Genomic DNA, 20365 nt, shown 5'->3' on the forward strand with positions numbered 1-20365 from the left:
GAATCGATTCATTTTTGTTTTTCTGACTGGAAAATCTGGAATGGCGTACCTGTCTCATGTAAAAATTTTGTACATGCATTATCCCCGTCTGCCGCGAACTGAATGTGAACTCGTTGACCGATTGCGCTGGTTGTAATATGGGCGAAGCCACAACATGCAACAAGTTAGACATGGCCCTAGCACGAGGCCGAAACCGAAAAACCCAACAATGGCCGAAGAGCACAAGCTGTCCCGGCTGACCCATTAAAATAATGACCGATAACATCAGCGGACAACACAACGAACGGTGCTGCGAAGTGAGCTCTGGTCAGGGAATAAGACGCATGAAATGTTACTTTGATAAATGGACTGAATTGGCGCGAAAGTTGTCCCCGAGGGTTGGGAATCGGTGCACGCGCTTTTGTCCCCGGTGGTAGGTAAATCAAGTTTGTCTGCTGGAGCAAACTGGGCTGGCTGGGATAGTTGTGTAGCAGTTAAGGTATAAAAAAACCCTGTGCTGTAAATGTTCCGCTCGCCATCTTCAGCATGTTTATTGCATGTTATAAATATGTGTTTTTTCTAGCCGGCCTACACACTTCAGCTGCCCGGAAGACACCGTACCGTACCGCTGTCTTGGGGTTAGTTCTGCGACCGAATGACAACGTCAATAACAGCGCCAGCAGTGCCAACATCGCCCAAGGAGGAAACCTTATTTCATCAAAAGCACTAATCATGATGGTTTCGTCCGGCCGATACAAGGCACTCGTTTGGATTCCGATGATCGCTCTCTTATCGTAATCATTAATCTATGCGCTGCTTCGTACAGGCTGACACCGGCTCCGTTACGGGTTGGCTGACAGACAGTGAAACGATTCCTGCCAGCAGGCGCTAAACGATGTTTTCCCTGCGACGCGTATGGTTTATCTTGCCCGTATATTCTTCTTCCACGTGACTCGCCCCATGCATTTGAGGCAGCGAACTGAAAAGTGTCTGGGCTGAGCGGTGTAAAGCGAAATATCCGCCACGGCTGACGGTTTCGTTGCCGTATGTTTGTTTTGCCCTCAGCAGGGGGAAACCATTCGATCCACCCTCGGTGGGAGGGTGATTGGGGGGAAGGTTTTCCACCAGCTTTTTTTTCCACCGCCCGCCGGTATATTGCTACGCACACATCAATCCCCTACCGTTGCCTTCCTTCCGGTTCGGTCACCCCTCTGCGTGTGGCATATTGCAGGGGACGGGCCTTTTTCTCGCCTCGCTCTAATCATTTGCTTAATTTAACTCGTTCCGGTGCTATTGCAGCAGTGTTCCGTCAGCCGCCGGACATGCCGAACGTACAGGGCTGACGCGCAAAATAGTGTGGCAACAAGTTGTGATGCACAGAGAGTTTGTATGCCAAAAATAAGTGCTCAGTGCTTGTGATTCTGCTAGCAAAACAGTTTTGTGAAGTTCCTGAGCGAGCTTTTAAAACAAGCTCGTTATTAAAGCATTTAAGAGCTTGTTTAATAGTGACACCAAAAAAACACAATTTTAAGTGTTTAAGAAACATGTGCGAAAGTTGGTGTGAAATGGTTTGAAAGGCGAAGGGGCAACGCCGCTCGTTTAAAGCAAAAGCCTCACCGCAGTAAATGAGTTGTTGCAGTGCTGTTTAAAAAATTATATGCCGTGCTTTAACTGCGTTAAAAAGAAATTAGCAAGCAGGGAGCAAAGGTTGTCCAAGTGCAATCTTTTTTGAAGCGTTCCTAGTGCACAATAAGTTGCGTGACCCGTGTCGTGTGCGTCAACTGCCTGTTGCAAACGAGCGTTTTATGGCGTACAAGCAATTTTAAATGTTGTGCAAATGATGCCGTGTAATGAGATGGTGAACGGCACAGAGCTTTGGAAGATCCTTGATGTGGAATAGCGTGCGAAGGTGACTGTATGGCACTCCTCAAACATTTTGGAAATTAGTTAAAAAAATTAATTTATTTCCATATTGTGTCAAGCAGTTTTCTCAGCAGATGTGTTAGTGATTTTTTCTATTAACAATCTCTTTTTAGTGTGAATAATAAGTTACAAAGCATAGAACATTTTAACTCCTACAAGCAGCAACCGAACCCGAAATCTGCTCAGTCGTTCATCAACAGCATCTAAAGCTTTTGTCCTCTGAACGATGCTAAAACAGCATCAAAGTGCGCCGTAAATGATGCCTACGCCACTGTACTTGATACACAGCCCGCGATCGGTGCGATCGGACACGGAACAGAATCTGCCCACCTGCGACGCGAACCAGGAGGAGGACGAACTTCAGCAAACCCAAGCCTTCAAGGTGAGGAGAGGCTGTGGAGTCCAGTGTGGAACCCAATTTTCAATCTAACCCGAACGCGACATCTTACAGAATTGGCTCCTGTCGCGGTTGAAGCTTCCCACCGGCCACGGCCTTCAGGGTACGAAGGTGAACCAAATCAACGCACACGACACGAACGAGCTGCAGGCCATTCTAACGCAACCGGCCGAAGCGGAAGTATGTCTGCTGAGCGATAGTCCCTACCGCATACTGAGGGTGAGTAGAAGAAACAAAAAACCTGGAACACGCAGATATTTGATCCGTGAGTGGTCGGGTAACCTCATCCGCAATTAATTATCAGCGCTAAATGTGAGTCATCAGTGGCATGAAAAATGGATGGAAACCCTTTTTCGATATCTTACCATTTTAATAGGGTCCAATGAGTCACATTAGTCCACCGTTATGATTGCATTCTGTCGTCGTCCAACGCGAGCTCGTCTTTGATCCTCCTCGCTGCTTATATCGGGATGGGTTATGGGGAAACTTTCACATTCAATCACGATGCCACCGTGCGGATGTACTTAGCTCAAGTTCAAACTTCCCGGCCCGATCGCGTGGAGCTAATGGATCGGCGCGGGTTGAAATGATTACTGAAAAATGCTTTACATAAGGGTCCTTTACCGCTCTCGGTCAGCGTATTCCCGGCGGAAGGTTTAAAAAATGTATCAAGCGTGCTAGAACCTAAAAGCTAGCTTTGGGAATATTCGGTATGGTTTGTTGTGTTGTGCCCGTTCGTTTTCCTTTTCGTTGTGCTTCGTGGAAAATTTAATTTTATACCATACCTGCTCTGATGGCCGGTTGCGAACCATTTCAATGCCAAACCAATGTTTCCGAATGGTTGACTTCGGCAAAGCGTAATTTCTGTATGATCCACCGCGGTAGACGGCACGAACGGCGCCCAGGTGCATCAGGACACCTGGTGCGACACAAAGCTCTCTGATTTTAACCGCAACCACCGCCAAGAGGATGCTCTTTGATTGATGGTGGAGAGTATCGCGCCTCTCCGGCTTGGACTCATGGTTGGTTTCTCGTACAGTCTATTGCAAGGACTTGCTTCATCTTCCTTCTCGCTTCTCTCGGTTGACTCGGGTGATTCTCTCAGCATCCTTGTGCGGCATCAGAAGACCGACAGACGGACGCTCGGGCGTCGGGCACTATAAAACACCTATCGCTAGGTAGTTGGCCCTCAGTCCTGGTGTGGTTCGCGATCGTTTCCGATGTGTTTGATAAGGACGTGTGAAACTTAACCACTCCCCGGTGGTAACGGTTCATTACATTCAACGGCACCCGTCGCTTTCATCGAACTGGGAAACATCGAACCATTGCGAATGGAAGTGTTACCTAAGTGGCGCATGTAGTTTTCGGAAAAGTTTGTGTGCTTGTGATTTGTGTGTGACAAAAGAAAGGAATCCTAAACGCTGTTGTCGGTTGGGGAGGACCTTGACGAGAAGACTTTATGACAGTGGCAGTGAAGGATTACCTCTGTAGTTGAACGAACGTGTGTGTTTGGGTTTACCTTCAGTCTGGCGACCTATAATCCCTCCAGTAGGATTATATGCGGTGAAACGTACAAAATTAGATTCGCTCGGTGTGCAAGAATCTTGACCCACGGTTCTATCAAATGCTGGGCACAAACATTTGCTTCCCGAAAGGGCGTGTGTGGTTTTATTTTTAAAATAAATTCAATTACATCTCAATTTTCTTAGTATCTAATGACTAAGAAGAGCTTTATCTTGGACTAAGTTAAGTTGAGACTTATGCTGACGAGACAAATGTATTTTTTTTACAAAAAATGTGTGAAATTTGTGAAAGTGCAATAATTAAGTAAAAAACACAATAAAAAATGTTTTGTGTGAACTTGAAGTAAACTTTTTAAACTTCTGTGTGAGAGTGCATAGAATTTTAATGTATTTATTTATTATTACGGTTGAACGAGTTTTCTTGCCTAAAATAAGAAGAAATTTAAGAATATCGATAGGAAAAGTGCTCCTTTGCTTGTTGCCAACTGCTTGGCCGAATGAAGACAAATGATCGATGACTCAGAACGAGTCGTATTGGTCGGTTGCGTCCGCTAATTAATCAAACCCAGCTATCTTCTGATTGAGTGTAATTAATATAATAGTACAAGAGTTAACTTCCACAATGGTATGATGGTATCATTGTGTGCGGGTATGTGACCCAAACGTTCAGTGATTCTTTGTTTCACTTCAAGTACATGCTTTCCTTTGCTTTGTCCTCAATAAATGTCCAAGATTACAGCACTTAACGGTTTAACGACGTTCGAACCCTTCTACGTTGACTCAATGTCCTTAAAATACTTTCACCGATCAACAAAACATTCCAACGCGTTCTAGTGCTTCGGTGCGTGCCCGGTGGGTGTGTGTGTGAGTGTCCCCTTGTTAAAGTGCGCATCGAAGGTACAGCAGTAGCAGATTTCCGAACGAGCAATTGAGCCCAATCACAATACCCAAACCCATCAAGTGCACCCAATCCCATGTTATCCGTTGCTATGTATACACGAAAATCCCTTCGACACATGTGGCGCAACTGTTCGCAACGAAGCGGATTCACGATCGCAACACCGTTAAAGATCCCCGTCAACTGGAGCCGGGTGCTGCGCCTTCAAGGATCGGCACGCATTAATACGGAGGAAGTACTGCAGGTCATTATCGGGCGGGAAGCAAAGAAACGTAACTTAAGCACTGGATGGTTTGTACGTGATTACAGCGAGTGTCAGTTCATGAAAGTTCGCCCCAGCATTCGTGATGGAGACGCCTGGTACTTTGTAAATTACACGTGTTCATGGAAATAATCATTTCCCGTTTCAAATGTATGTACTCTGTGAAGGTCTGGGGAAGCTTCCCCAAGGTAATGCACGCTGACAAATCGATGGCCCTTTCTCTAGTGGTTGTCACTTATCACTCAATATAGTTCAATTATCAGACAATCGACACGAGACCCATTTGACCATCTGACTGTCATATTTGCACTGGCGATGGGAGCGATAAGCGTGCCGATCACTTGAACATTTCATCAGCCATATCACACGATTTCGATTTGCTTAATGTTTTCGGTATGAAGGATACGGTCATTTTTTGCCGTCAATATGGACTACGGCGCTAGTTGGTGAGCATTGGCCAGTGTCCTCGGTAGGGCAAATGTCTGATAAACGATACGCTCGAAAGGGTTACATGTTCCTCTCGGGCGGAAAGCGGAATAGCTGGTACTTTATCAAATACCTCATAAAAATGACACTGTGACATCTATTTTTATCATTGCCCAAGAATGGGAGATGTCGCTTCGTTTCGTTAATCGAAATACGTCGAAGCTATCCGTAGAGGGGAGACTGCTTTGGTGCCATCAGTTGGAAGGCAGCTATCGAACGGGTTCGTTGTTTTGGCCGCCCCGTTCCAGCGATGAGTGAAACGGCAGCAAAGAAAGTAAAAATATTACCTTACACCGAAACTCCGAGAGTGCGGTTGTGTTGGATTGATATGATGAAGAAAAGCGGTCGCGTGTCGTATGCCGTCTTACGGGTCAGTGGCTTAACATGATAAGACTTGTGTACGTTGTACGTGGCTGCAGAGCGAAGATGAAAATTGTGATAGAAAGACATTGGTCGAAGCGTAGTCTAAAGTTTGCTAAAAGCTCATATTACCACTGTTTGTACTCGATAATAACACCGCTCACAAATCGTTGCAGGCAGCAGAAGCCGGTAATCTCGAGGAATTTATACGGCTCTATGAAGGAGACAATAATCGGCTGTCGGTGAAGGATAGCAAGGGCCGGACGGCTGCCCACCAAGCGGCGGCACGGAACCGTGTGAACATTCTTACCTTCATTCACGGCCAGGGAGGCAACTTGAATGCACAGGACATGGTAGGCAACACACCACTCCATACGGCGGTCGAGAATGATTCGCTCGATGCGTTGGAATTCCTGCTGAAAATGTAAGTATCTAGCAAAAGCCATCCCTAATCTCGAGTGTTTCACAATGTTTGGGCGTGATAAGAGCGTAACTGGCTGCAAAATGAGCTTGAGCAGCTGTTGGTTTGGGGTTAGTTGTGAAAAGTTTTTTTTTGTGGAGCAAAGTTGTACGTTTCGCAAGCGCTGTACGTGCCGCGCCGGCACTGGTTCAATGCAATGTGAAAGTTTGGCTAAAGGTAGCAGCTCAATCGTACATAATTTTGAACGAAATCAACGAAATTGTTGGGAGCATAGTTTTGTTGCCCACAGCTTAACGTGGTTAGGTGCGATTTATCGTACTCGACTCTAGTGATTCTCAGTTCCAGGAAGGCTGTTACAACAATTACCGATCTTCTAGCAGAGTAATTGACATTTATTAATCCACTTACTTGTGCTCCATACAACGCCACTTATCTAATTTGTAATTTTTGGAGTAAAACTTATTCAGCTTTTGATGGTTTTGATGGATTTCAGAGCCACACGTCTACTCGAACATAGAGAACGTTTTTCTGTGGCATCTACCTTTGCCCTTGGCTATACTAGCTGTCCAAACTATCCTAAATTATCCTAAACCTAAACGGAACGTAGAACAAAAGAAAGACGCAGAAAAGAAAAATTAAATCGGAAAGAAGGAAATTCGCATAAAAATCATATCAAACATGATGTGACGAGGTATTGAACGTTTTGATGGCAATAAGAAAAGGATCTTTACGGCCCACTGCAGTGCGACGTATAGCAATATAAATCGGGCGACGGTTAGGAAGGGCGCGAGAGGGAAGTGCGAGAGCAAAGTTGCAATTCATGCAATATTATAGAAAAATTAAAAATATACATTCCTCGCCTCCTGTAAATATTGCATATAATAGCCGTTAAATAGTAGCAGCAAGCGGAATTGGATTTTAAAATGCCATGTTGTTTATCGGGCCTGGATCTATTTTTGTAGCATGTTTTAGTGCCATAAAAAGGAAATAAATGAATTGCCCTAATGTAAAACATATAACCTTGCACAATAATAATTGTTTCAGTAATTGAACCTTAAATTTATTTCACGAGATTTAGGTTAAAATAATTGAGAGGAGGTAGGTTATAGGCTGTACAAGTCGTTTTAAATGCGTACAGTACCTTACTTTACAGTATCGTTTGAGGAAAATAATTGGCAAACGCAGTAATAAAACCTTTTGAATGTTCTGAAAAGGGTCCGTATGTTCCCGCTCAAACAGTTGTTAGCAGAGAGGTTAAACCTCGCCATGAAAACTGCTTGTAGAACCTCTCTGAGGCAGTTCCATGTTCCATCGTAAGGTTCTGATTTCTAAATCTAAGCATCAGTTACTTCTATGAGGATCATATTCCAACATCAAAATTCTATGAACTATGGCGAGGATGAATTTCAACAAACACATAGGGTCATTAAAATCTGAAGTCAGCCTATAAACATGGCAGGAAGGCATAGGACTCAAGAACAGTGCCTAGATCGCTAATTACAAATTAATTAACTAGGCAGGACTGACTATCGTGCTCTGGATCACAGAAAAATCAAGTCACAGAATGCCAGACATGGGAGGCCCGATAGCTTTGCACGTTGTAGTGCTAAAGAGAAGAATATTTTCAAGGTGATATCTTAATCGAACATTTCCTTAGCGCACCTCTTCAAGTTTTCTATTTAACTTCAAAAATCCGTGACTAATTAATTATTTCAAGATTGACAGTCGTTTTCCAGAGTATTTAAGATTTTAAAGTATTTTTTATTATTCATGAGGAACGGCCTGGCCTCATTGCTAAGAGTTTTAAATTACAGGCGGAGGAAATTAGGCAATAAGGCCAGACAGTCGTTCATGAATAAAGAAAAAAGAGTGGGGAATTTTTTTATAATAAGTTTAAAGAAGTTAGATGTAATTTGTGTGAGGAATATTTCAAGAAAATATCCCCAGTTTGGCGACAGATCTAATAATCCCATGTAAAGCCATGTAGACTCAAGCTTTTGGGTGTAAACATGTAAATCCTTTTTGCTCGATTCATGCTGACTCTCTTCCAACTTGGTCCGCAGTCCAGTGGCAACGAACATTCTCAATGAGAAGAAACTGGCTCCAGTGCATTTGGCAACGGAACAGAACAAAGTAAATGCTCTGCAGGTTATGGGCAAGTACCGTGAAGTGATTGACATACAGCAGGGTGGAGAACATGGCCGGACAGCCCTCCACTTGGCTGCCATCTACGACAACGAAGAGTGTGCCAGAATATTGGTAAGCGTAAGCGGGCGTTTCGGTCAAGTTCGGCCAGGGTGCCTTTAACGAATCGACCGTTTTTTCTTTGATCGGTGCAAACTGTGGTACAGATTTCGGATTTTGGAGCCTGTCCAAGGAAACCCTGCAACAACGGTTACTACCCAATACACGAGGCGGCCAAAAACGCCAGCTCCAAAACGATGGAAGTCTTCTTCCAGTGGGGCGAATCGAAGGGATGCACGCGGGAGGAGATGATTTCCTTCTACGACTCGGAGGGCAACGTGCCACTGCACTCGGCCGTACACGGTGGTGACATCAAGGCGGTGGAGCTGTGCCTTAAATCTGGGGCAAAGATATCCACCCAGCAGCATGACCTCTCGACGCCGGTCCATCTGGCGGCCGCACAGGGGGCGATCGAGATAGTGAAGCTCATGTTTCGCATGCAGCCGCTCGAGAAGCGCATCAGCCTGAACTGCACCGACATCCAGAAAATGACACCGCTACACTGTGCCGCCATGTTTGACCATCCGGAGATTGTCGAGTACCTGGTGAAGGAGGGCGCCGACATTAATGCGATGGACAAGGAAAAGCGGTCGCCACTGTTGCTGTCCTCGTCGCGCGGTGGCTGGCGCACGGTAATGACCTTGATCAGGCTCGGCGCCAACATTAGCCTGAAGGACGCCAATTCGCGTAACGTGCTGCACCTGGTCATCATGAACGGCGGGTGTTTGGACGAGTTCGCGAAGGAGGTGTGCCACACGCAGTCCGAGATCTACCTGTTGCAGCTGCTGAACGAGAAGGACGACGCCGGTTGCTCGCCACTGCACTACGCCAGCCGGGAAGGTCACATACGCTCGCTCGAGAACCTGATCCGGCTTGGGGCGTGCATTAATCTCAAGAATAATAATAACGAAAGCCCGCTGCACTTTGCGGCACGATACGGACGGTACAACACCGTCCGCCAGCTGCTCGACTCCGAGAAGGGCACGTTCATCATCAACGAGAGCGATGGCGAAGGGCTCACTCCGCTGCACATTGCCTCGCAGCAGGGACATACGCGCGTGGTGCAAATGCTGCTGAACCGGGGTGCGTTACTGCACCGCGATCACAACGGACGCAATCCGCTGCATCTGGCCGCGATGTCCGGGTACACGCAAACGATCGAGCTGCTCCATTCCGTTCACTCGCATCTGCTGGACCAGGTCGACAAAGATGGGGTAAGTGTGGATTTGAGTAGGGTTGAATAAGAATTTATACAAATGATGGCAAGTCTTTCGGTCTCATAAATTAAAACTAGTTTCTTTCACGGTTGGTATGTTTTATCACTTGCCGCTTTTGTGGCGTATTCGATTATCAAATACAGCGTTAACCCTAAAAAAAGACAAAGTTACGCGATTTTTCGTTCCATGTGCCGGTGTCGATGTAGCAATATACCAATCGTCTTTGAAGTCTCATCGTTCGTGTACGGATACAAGATTACAATATTATCAATTGATTTGCAGCAGCATCGTTCGTCACTGTCGAATCAGTTGAAGTTGAAGATTTGATGGCTGACTATAACTGCTTCGAGCCTTACAACAACTTCTCAGAAAGAACAGAAAGACGAAAATGTCCAAACATATTATGCATACCGAACAGTACTTTGGGATAAAGTGCGGCATAGAACGAGGAAACCCAGGCTTTAAGGTGGTTTCGTTTCCTTGACCATTGGTCCACGGGCCCATGAGTGAATGTCGTCCTTGTCAATCCATGGGTCCAAAGAATCAGTATAAACGGTGAACAATATCCTGAACAAGATGTCTAACGCAAATCTAAAAGGTACCTGATTGACCTCCTAGAAGACCGTAACGATTCAATCTCGACGAACTAAGCCCCTTCTGGGAGGGGTTCATGAGGCTCCAAAGATCGATTATAGTTCCTTAGAGTTCCTTATTTTGCTAAGCTATAAATTATTTTAAATAAAAGCTTCAATGTGATACTTAGAATCAAACGACCCACTTACACAACAACCTTTGAGGGCTATTGGTGAAGTTTTTGCCAATTACCGAACTAGATGAAGAGTGTTGCTTTTTTTGTTTTGTCCTATCGATATCGACCCAATCACACAGAACACAGCGCTCCATTTGGCGACGATGGAGAATAAGCCCAATGCGGTGGTGCTGCTGCTCAGCCTCGGCTGTAAGCTGCTGCACAACTACATGGACATGAGCGCCATCGACTACGCGATCTACTACAAGTATCCCGAGGCGGCGCTGGCCATGGCAACGCACGAGGAGCGTTCCGGCGAGGTGATGGCACTGAAATCGGACAAACATCCGTGCGTAACGCTGGCCCTGATCGCCTCGATGCCGCGTGTCTTCGAAGCCGTACAGGACAATTGCATCACCAAGGCTAACTGCAAGAAGGACTCGAAAAGCTTCTACGTAAGTACGCTGTCCGGGGACTGCGGTGCTCGATTAATTAGTTTCGTTTCAGCTAGCAAACTGTCGCGAACCACTGTCGCGGACGGTCGCACGTGGCCTAAACACGGGCAATCTAGCTGTGCTAATATAGTAATGATGAAACTGTTCCAATAATATTCCCCCCCTCCGCTAACACAACACAACCAACCAGATTCGGTACTCGTTTAGCTGTCTGCAGTGTCCGGCACTGTACGCGCAGATGGATGCACGAACCGGAGAAGCGGTCCAGATATCGAAACCGATACCGCTTCCGGCACTGAACGTAAGCGGCTACCCTTAAAATCCTGGAGCGCTTCTGCATGGTTTTTGCTGCTGGTCAGCGTCGGAATTTGCATGCCGTTTTGCAAAGTTTTACCCACCATCCCACCCATCATGTAGCTTGAACCCGTCTGCCCGCTTGCATGAGCTTCGAGCCGCATGCCTTCAGTGCAGCGAAGGTAGCAATTTCCCCTCATTTGTCAACCGGTCACTCTTAATCATGCCGCGATGGTTCATGGCGTACCTTTCCGCGCTGTTCGTGACCTCGAGAAGCTCTAGATTGTATCCTTTGTGACAAGGTTGGCATGACACAAAAGCTCCCCACTCACCTCCCGACCATCTCATACCGTTCAGTAGCACACGTCCTCCTACCTAATTAATGCATTGATTGGCTAACGCTCCACACAAAACTGTCCCAATAGCCAGTCGGAGTGAATTGATCCGCTTACGATACTCCTTCGCTCGCTTCAGATAAAGTATTCATTTAACGCGTACCAAAAGTCGCAAGAGGCGATTGCAGAAATCCGGAAAACTTTGAACGATCCCAAATGGCGTCCACCACCGTTGCATGTCGTGAATGTGAGTTTCAGTTTCCGTTTTCCTTTGTTATGGTTCGTAGCGTTGATCAGTGTTGTAGCTCGGTGTACTGGGAAAGGTATCCATTGGCATGCGGCATGAGTGCTTCTTGATAGTTAAACCTTTGCTTGATCGTACGGTGCTTCCTGTGCTAGAGAGTGTGTTGTTAAAAAAGGGTCGTCCGAAGCAGCATGGCAAGTTTGAAACCATTTCTGAATTACGTTCATCACTCTCTTTGCCGAAGCACTAGTATTTTGCTATGTACAGAAGTTTATGAACGGAGTGTGCTTCAACCTGAAAAGAGTCGAGAAAGTGTAACTGATTACAGTTCTATTTGCAAACTTTCTTCTACATTAGTTTATTAATGATAATTTCTGTGTACATACTTTTCTTACTTACTCATACACAAATGGAACAGAATTTTCAATACCTCTACTTGGTACAACCATACCAAATCATTAGATAAAAAATTCTAAATCTCTATAAAACTAGCCCACTAACCTACCAAGCGTTGATTAATAATTATACATTCTTTTTCCGTAGCACTACAGCCTTGTAAAGTCTCGGCCTACCATTTTTATTGCCGATTGATTGAATTTTTTCTTGATTCTAACGGAGAATCAGCATCAGCAGGGTCTGTATAGCCTCGAAACAAGCCTCAAACATTGGTCGTAGTTGGTTTTAAAGCTTTTAAGAATAGTGATTGCAAACAAATATCTCTTGCTGATTTTGGACATCTCGAACCTATGCCGGCATTTGGGTGGGATCATCATGATGCATTCTAAAGAGAGTCCAAAATTGGTTCGCATGCTGCTAGCTTATCCTGAAACGGCGTTAACTGTTTCATATGATTTATAGAGTAGCCGTTCCAAAAAGGATTCTTTTTTAATCGCGTTTTCATATATTTTTGCTTTCATTTCTTCTTCCGTGGCACTACAAGCTTGACAGGTTTCGGCCTGCCATTTCTGGCTTTCTGTGACTTGATGTTACCCGTAGCTGGATAGTTAGCCCTGCGTACGAGGAGGCGGTCTTGAAATGGGTTTTGCACCCCGGCCCTGTCCTGTCTTGTGAAGACCGGCGCCCTTCTGTTTTCATTTACTTATGTTTTATTTAATTTTGGTGCACTTCAACTTGAAGTCAATTTTAAGGACTTTAAACAAAATTATTAGAGGAAGGACTCTGTGCAGCTGGAAGAATAGGAATTTTCCACGGAATTGCCACAGAAAATAGTATAAAGAAAAATTACTAAATTGAACTAGCAATTATGCGATACAAGTAATTGACTTTGACGTAATTGGTTTTGATCGTACGCGCCTAAAATCCCACTAGCAAGCGTCCATGTCATTGTTCAATTTTTAAATTCAATTGCTATACGCATGCCTTCAACGTTGTTTTCAGCTCAATGACTGTTCCATACCCAACCGTACGTATCTTTAAGCTTGGCTGTTGAAACCCGATATGAAAAATGAAGAACCATCTCTTGGAAAAGCTCCAGTGCAGGACTTTGTAAGACGGGAGCGGAAAGACAAAACGCTTTAATCTACACCAAAAGTCTGGATAATGCATCCATCTGACCCGTTTTTGGAGCACGCAGCAAAGTTGCTCTACAGCGTATCAAACTTTTGCACTCGCACCGATACTCACCACGCCATCTGCATGAACCTTTGCCGAGCCGAAATCGGGGAGAGCAACATCCTTTTGCGCTTCCAGACTCACTGCCTTGTTTGTTGTTTCTCGTTGTTTGCACAGTCGTGTCGTGGTCGGTAATATTGGTGGCTTTCAAACCTCATTAGTTCGTTCGCAAAAGTAATGCAATTAATCTTTTCTTCACGCCTTCGCGCTTCCCGTTGACTTGGCCGTGTCCGTTCACCGTGGATTGTAGGCCATGGTGGCGCACGGGCGGGTGGAGCTGCTGGCACATCCACTCAGCCAGAAGTACTTGCAAATGAAGTGGAACTCGTACGGCAAATACTTCCACCTGGCCAACCTGCTGTTTTACAGCGTGTTTCTGTTCTTCGTGACACTCTTCACGTCCCAGCTGATGCGCAATGCGACCCCCGTCGGACATCCGGCAGGAAATGTAAGCACGGCACGAGGGGGAAGGATGATTTGTACAAGACTTATTAAAAATTCGACTCACACGCTTCACAGCACACACAGGACGGTGGAACGCCGGACGGTGGTGGATCCTACGGTGGACAGCACATACTGGCCCTGCGTTCCACGTTGGCCCGGGCCAAGGGATACAGCTATGGGACGGTGGCGAACGTGACTACCTCCGTTGCTCCACCACCGATCGAGGAGCAGATGGAAGTCAGCACCACGACGCTAGTGTCCGGCATCGGCATCATCATCTACATAGTGGTGAATGCTTTGCGCGAGCTGCTACAGGTGTATCAGCAAAAGTGGCATTATCTGCTCGAGCCGAACAACTTCATCTCGTGGATACTCTACACGTCTGCGCTCATCATGATCTGGCCCATGTTTTCCAGCGGCATGTGCTTCAGCATCAACTATTCGGCGGCTTCGATAACCGTGTTTCTGTCGTGGTTCAATCTGCTGCTGTTCCTGCAACGGTTCGATCAGGTAAGCCGAAGCTCCAAGTCGCTACTGTCTCGCTTTGTACTTCTTCTTCTTCTTCGTATGAAGCGGTGCTATGCTTTAAGAAAACAACTTTGTTTATGGTTTGCCCGTTTCTACATCCCATCGATATTGGCTCGAGAATTGATTCAAATGGGAGCAAGAAGAATGCTTCATCATATCAGTCCATGAATGGTTATTGCTGAACCATAGCCAAACTATGTGCCGTCGGTTGGTGAAGAGCAAGAAAAGGAATTCAATTTAAGCGATCCGTTGTAATAAAGCGAAAAGAAAAAACGATGAAGGCGTAGGCCAACACATCACGATGGAATGCTTGTACCGATTTGGCAACATGACGTCAAACATTGTAGTGAAGGGCAAAACAATAAGCTTCCATTGTTAAATCTACCGTTTTCGATACTATTCGATGGAGCATTTCCATTCCGAACTGTGTGAAAGGAATCAGGAATTTCTTCCAACCTTTCAACACAATGTTTCTATCACACTAAAAGCATCCCATAGAATAACTGTGCTAGTGCTAATAATGGATTTTTTGAATCACTTACGCAGTAGTTTTAAGTGCAAATCCGCTGTGGAACTTTGCAATCATATAGTCCGGATTCTTGCAGCTCTGCGGAGTAATCAACCCGTGCAGAGCTCTTGAACCGGAACAGAACCCTCCGACCGAGGGCGAGAGTCAACTACAGTACACTTGTTCTACGAGCAGAACGGAACGTTCAAAACCCATCCCGAGCGTTCCCCCGGAGCGAGGATTGAGATAGAGCAGGCATGACCTCGCCACCTTACTTTTACACTTTTTATAATATAGCATGGCCTTACTGTTTTGTCCATCACTGTGTTTTCATTGTTTTCCCCCGCTTTGTATCATCGAACCCGAATCGTACCCTGTATTCGTCATCAGTAACGAGCTGATACAGTGCAATAATCCATCGGTGACATCAGTTCAGCAGTTTTTCTCATGTGCCAAGCTGTTTTTTTTTTCTTCTGTTTGCCTTTTTTGCAAGCCACTCGAATGCATGCAAAGCCACTCGAATTTAAGTTCCAGTATTGGGAAAACGCTATGACATTAAAGGGATTTTCAGACATGATTTGAGGGATTGCTTTAATACAGCAGGCACGATTTTACTCATTAGTAGAGATTGTTCTAAGTGTATTTATGCCTGCAGAAGTACAAGCCCTTTCGGGCATTTTCATCGGCCATTCTATATAATGCCACTTGTAATGCAAAAGCCTAGATAATGATTTCTTGTTACATGCTTGCAATACGTTCCTGCGGATTTTATGCCTTCCCCAGAAAGAGTTATTCCGATCGATCCGATAGATTTAATGCTGATCTGGATTCCTCGTTTTTCTTCGTTTTCGGCAACACATTGTTAAAGGTATACGATTAAGTTCTGCGCCTTCAGTTGTCTAACAGTTGTTTATGTGTTGTGGGATTGTTGGCCGATTCGGGGAGGACGATTTTTGCAAAATATTATCAAATTTAAAGGGTTGGAAGCTTAATGCCACTTGTCATCCGAACGATGTAGAGTAGAGTATCGGAGGCCAAGGTTCTGACTAATGGGCTCTTCATCCATTTGGTACAAATAAGTTTTTTAGGTGAAGGTCACCAGATCACCGAGAAGCATTTCAATCAGCAAAATAACTTTCATCAATGTGATGGACCTAGACTTAGCCCTAACGAGGAGGAAGTCCATGGTATTCTAGACATTTTGTCCATCAGCAGTGGACTATGTCCAGGTCTTTAGATTTAGAACTTAGATTAAACTCCATGTTGCGATAGGGAGACGTCTTGACGATCGACTAAAAACGTCCTGGCACTCATTTCCAATGTCATACGCATACGTAGGCTTGAGGAGGTTTTAACCTGTAAGAATCGGTCAGTACTCAATGGCTGGAGATCCCATGTGTCTCTATGAAGATCTCCTTCACAGACAGAAACGTACAGAGCCCGAACTTTAATACTAACCAACATACAATGTGAGGCAAATGTGCTCTCAAATTCCCACAGCGTCTTTGCAATAAACAAATCAAAATCAAGGATGCTAAAAATCGATAGATCTCGCTCTCGAAGAAGTCATTGCCCGAAAGCTACAGCTCGCCAAAATTTTAATTTCGTCTAACAGTATTCTATTTTTTTTTTCATTCTAATCATTTCCAGATTGGTATATACGTGGTCATGTTCTTGGAAATCTTGCAAACCCTCATTAAGGTGTTGATCGTATTTAGCATTCTGATAATTGCATTCGGACTAGCCTTCTACATTCTGCTCTCAAAGGTAATTAAAGGTCATTAGAAACCCTTTGTTGCATAGTTTGCCAAACCAAATGCACATTCTCTGCCTTCCGGTTAGGTCTCCGAGCCGCAGGTAAACCATTTGTCATTCTCGTCGATCCCCATGTCGCTGCTGCGCACCTTCTCGATGATGCTGGGAGAGATGGATTTCGTCGGCACCTACGTCCAACCGTACCACGTGGGAGACCTTCCATTTCCGTTCCCTTCGTTCGTCATACTTTGTAAGCCTCTGCCCGCCCCACTTGACCCGCCGGCATCACTAGTTAGATCTTTGGTGTGTTCCCGTCCGCAGGTCTGTTCATGATCCTCATGCCCATTCTGCTGATGAATCTGCTGATCGGTTTGGCCGTCGGTGACATCGAATCCGTGCGCCGAAACGCGCAGCTCAAGCGACTGGCCATGCAGGTGGTGCTGCACACGGAGCTGGAGCGCAAGCTGCCCCAGATGTGGCTCGAGATGGTGGACAAAATGGAGCTGATCGAGTATCCGAACGAAAAGAAGTGCAAGCTCGGCTTCCTCGACTCCGTCCTGCGTAAGTGGTTCTGCAATCCTTTTACCGATGATTACAAAGGTAACGTATTCGCTTGGCCGCTAAGCGAACTGCTAGTCCGTGCTTAACCCACTTTTACCCTCCTCCCACAACAACGACAACAACAATGACAACCACACCAGGCGGTATTGACTACGTGCTGGAAAACACGGAAGACTACGTGGCGGTCGAGTTGGAAAAACAGAAGCGAAAGCTGCGGGACATTGGAACGGCACTGGACACCCAGCACCAACTGCTTCGACTGATCGTGCAGGTACGTGCGGTGGGCGTGTGAGAGTGCATCACGCAACGCTTCACTAACTTGAACCGGTTTCATGTGCTCCCCAGAAAATGGAAATCAAAACAGAGGCGGACGATGTGGACGAAGGCGTCCCCACGAGTGATCTCAAAGCTTCGAGCGGGATGTTGGCAGGCAACCGATCGTCGCGCTGGTCGTCCCCGCGGATACGCAAGAAGCTCGGTGCCACCCTAAGCTTCAACAAGTCTATCGGAAAATGAATGGCACTGTAGCGGAGCCACTTCCCGGGCTTGATGGACGGTTTCAATAATTATGCTCTATGAAACTTATAGCAAACAGAGCTTGTACGTGTACGTGTATGTCTGTGTGTGTCTGTTTGTGTGTATGTTTTTTGCGTGTGTGTGTGTGTGTGTGTGTGTCTGTGCGTTTGTAAGTTAGTGCGTTTAGCTGTTCAGCATTGCTACCCAACCACATTTGGCATGCTTAAGAATACTTGAAAAGGAACAGAGTATATTTGATACATTGGTGCAGCAGGTCAGAGCGCGCTGTCCTTTTGCATACGATCAATGGACAGGAACCATTTGTAACTTTTTACTACGGAACGTTTGCACGCGGCACCTTGATGTTGTCTCTCTAGCCGATACGATAAATGTGATCAAGTTTAATAAAAAGCATCACTATGGTGCGACACACACCCATTTCGTTTGTCCATTACCTTACTGCAGTGTATGATCATGTTAGGCACCTCTGTTTAGTTAGATAAATTGAAAGCGTCCAATGTGCGTCCGAAATGTGACATAAAACTACTGCTACGAAAAGGGAGAACAACGCCAGCTGCGTTCCACCTATCATTCAACATGTCAAACATCACGTCCCGCTCGGAACGACTGACTGATGGCCCAACAGCGCTCGTATCTAAACAATTGCAAATGCTGCGTGACACTGGTTATCCACTCTTCGCGCAGCATCAATGCAACTTCACGAGTGGCAGTAGGGAGTACCCTTGGTTCACTACTCTTCGGGATCTACTTAAACGACCTCTACGCGTGTGTTCCTTACCGGTTGTCACCTCTATATAGCTTAATCTGCCACTGGCCAATGACGCGAAAATTTCAATGCTTCATGGTCTTGGCCTGCTGAAACAATCCACGATACCCCGCTCACGGTCCAGCGCCTTCGTCACTCCATCTCTCCATCTCATTTTGGGCCTACCACACCTCCTCTGTCGCCTAAAAGGACTTGACGGGCTGGGTCGTCCGGTATCATTCTCATGACATGACCAGCCCGCCCATCCGGAGCCTAGCTCCACCATTCTCCTTCCACACATTCGGTGCCAAAAATCCTACTAAGCATCTTCCTCTTGAACACACCTAAGAAGGCTTTTTGGTCAGTTTTGCACAGATTCCATGGCTCAGAGGCGTATGTAAGTACTGGGATCATAAAAGGGTCTGTACAGTCCCAGCTTCGTCCGTCGCGACAGGTATTTTGAGTGGAGAAGTTTTCTCAGACTGTAGTACGACCGGTTGGCAGCCTGCATCCTTGACCTTAACTCAACATTGATGCAGTTGTCGTTGCTGCCCTTTGACACCAGATAGGTGAAGTTTTGGACGAGTTGAAAATTGCGGTTGCTTATCTTAACATCACCCCTGCGTAAATCAGTGTTTGCTGGCAGGGCTGCTGTTGGTACCACCATCATTGTAGATTTCGCCTCGTTAATCTCCAACCCGAGCTTTTATGCCGCTCGCTCGATCTTTTGGTAAGCTTCTGCTACATAGGAGAGCCTCAAACCAACGATGTTTATATCATCAGCGTTTTCCAGGATCTGGATTGGCTTATAGAAGATGGTCCCGGGAGTTTCCACCTCCGAGTCATCGTTGTCTTTAGCGCCAGATTGAACAGGAGACCGACAAGCCCTTGGTGGTAGCAAAGGGCCCTGATAGCTCAAACTAAATGATACTGTCATCGAACGCAAACTCTCTGCATCTGGAACTTTGGAGTACTCATTCACGGTACGTTGAGCTTCCACGACCAACTGGAGCACATCCTTACCAGGGGTAACAAGCTGCTGAAGCGTCTGGCGCGGGATCAGTGAGATGCGACATAGGCAAAAATACTCTACTGCTCGCTTGATCGATCAATCAGTAGTTGAGTACGGATCGGCTGTTTGATCTTTGGTGTACCTGGGGTCCTGGATGGTTGTCCCGTCCTCCGATACTACTAGGAGGTTACTCAACGTAGAGGACCTGGTTCTCGAGCGAGTTTGTAGTTCAACAAGTTGGTGCACTGCCTTTAAAAATATGTGTTGTCTCTTTCGAGTGTCTTCGTCCACCAATCCGAAATACGCTTTGCCTAAAGGGGCTAAGTTGGGTTCGCTCCATTATTCGCTTATGCAAGGACTAGGGAGGGCTCACAATCTTATTCCACCATTTGTATTTCTTGTGTACTGTTTTTACTTGCCATGTATCAGAGATAATTAGAGCTGGAGCTGATATAAAGCAAAGGAATTGTACCTCCTTAAAGCTGTAATAGTTTAGGAACAGTCAAAGATCTAGCATGTTTTTCCTGTCGGTTTGAGGAATCGTAAGGGAAAGGGCATGACTTTAAAAAAAAAGATGAATTGTAAAAATATGTATGCTTTGAAGCCAAAAGCTTAAAAAAGGTAAATTTTTCCCCTTTTAGAAAAAAGCGAGAACAGCAAATGGGGGCCAAATTCCCATTTTAACATGCTAACAACGTGAGATTGGAGGCTTTATTATTCAACGCCTTGCGTTCAAGGGTTCCAGAGTATCAATCCACACAGCGAAGAAGATCCAAAACAAGATCTGTTCTGTAAGGAAAAATCACCAATCGAAGCCGTCCATCTCTTAGCAGTAAACTGCAGATCTTGAGCAGACC

At 45.7% G+C, this 20365-nt stretch overlaps 1 protein-coding gene across 12 annotated transcripts; it reads left to right on the forward strand.

Moving 5' to 3' along the window:
• The first annotated feature begins 1282 nt into the window (after nt 1–1282).
• On the forward strand, nt 1283–18168 carry LOC118512255 (transient receptor potential cation channel subfamily A member 1). Of its 12 annotated transcripts, none has more exons than XM_036056408.1 (16): nt 1294–1888; nt 2016–2284; nt 2354–2518; nt 6005–6252; nt 8313–8508; nt 8601–9707; nt 10599–10913; nt 11104–11214; nt 11682–11789; nt 13669–13866; nt 13938–14372; nt 16549–16665; nt 16741–16903; nt 16975–17253; nt 17355–17485; nt 17560–18168. In XM_036056408.1, the coding sequence occupies exons 2-16, from the start codon at nt 2159–2161 to the stop codon at nt 17728–17730; spliced, it is 3870 nt and encodes a 1289-aa protein (XP_035912301.1). In that variant the 5' UTR covers nt 1294–1888; nt 2016–2158; the 3' UTR covers nt 17731–18168. The 12 variants fall into 12 exon arrangements, with proteins under 12 accessions (XP_035912307.1, XP_035912301.1, XP_035912305.1 ...); XM_036056411.1 differs by having other exon boundaries at nt 1302–1362; XM_036056410.1 differs by having other exon boundaries at nt 1308–1362; nt 1965–2284.
• The last annotated feature ends 2197 nt before the right edge of the window (nt 18169–20365 follow it).

The sequence above is a fragment of the Anopheles stephensi genome, chromosome 3 (assembly GCF_013141755.1).
Source record: "Anopheles stephensi strain Indian chromosome 3, UCI_ANSTEP_V1.0, whole genome shotgun sequence".
Classification (NCBI taxonomy): Eukaryota; Metazoa; Arthropoda; class Insecta; order Diptera; family Culicidae; genus Anopheles; species Anopheles stephensi.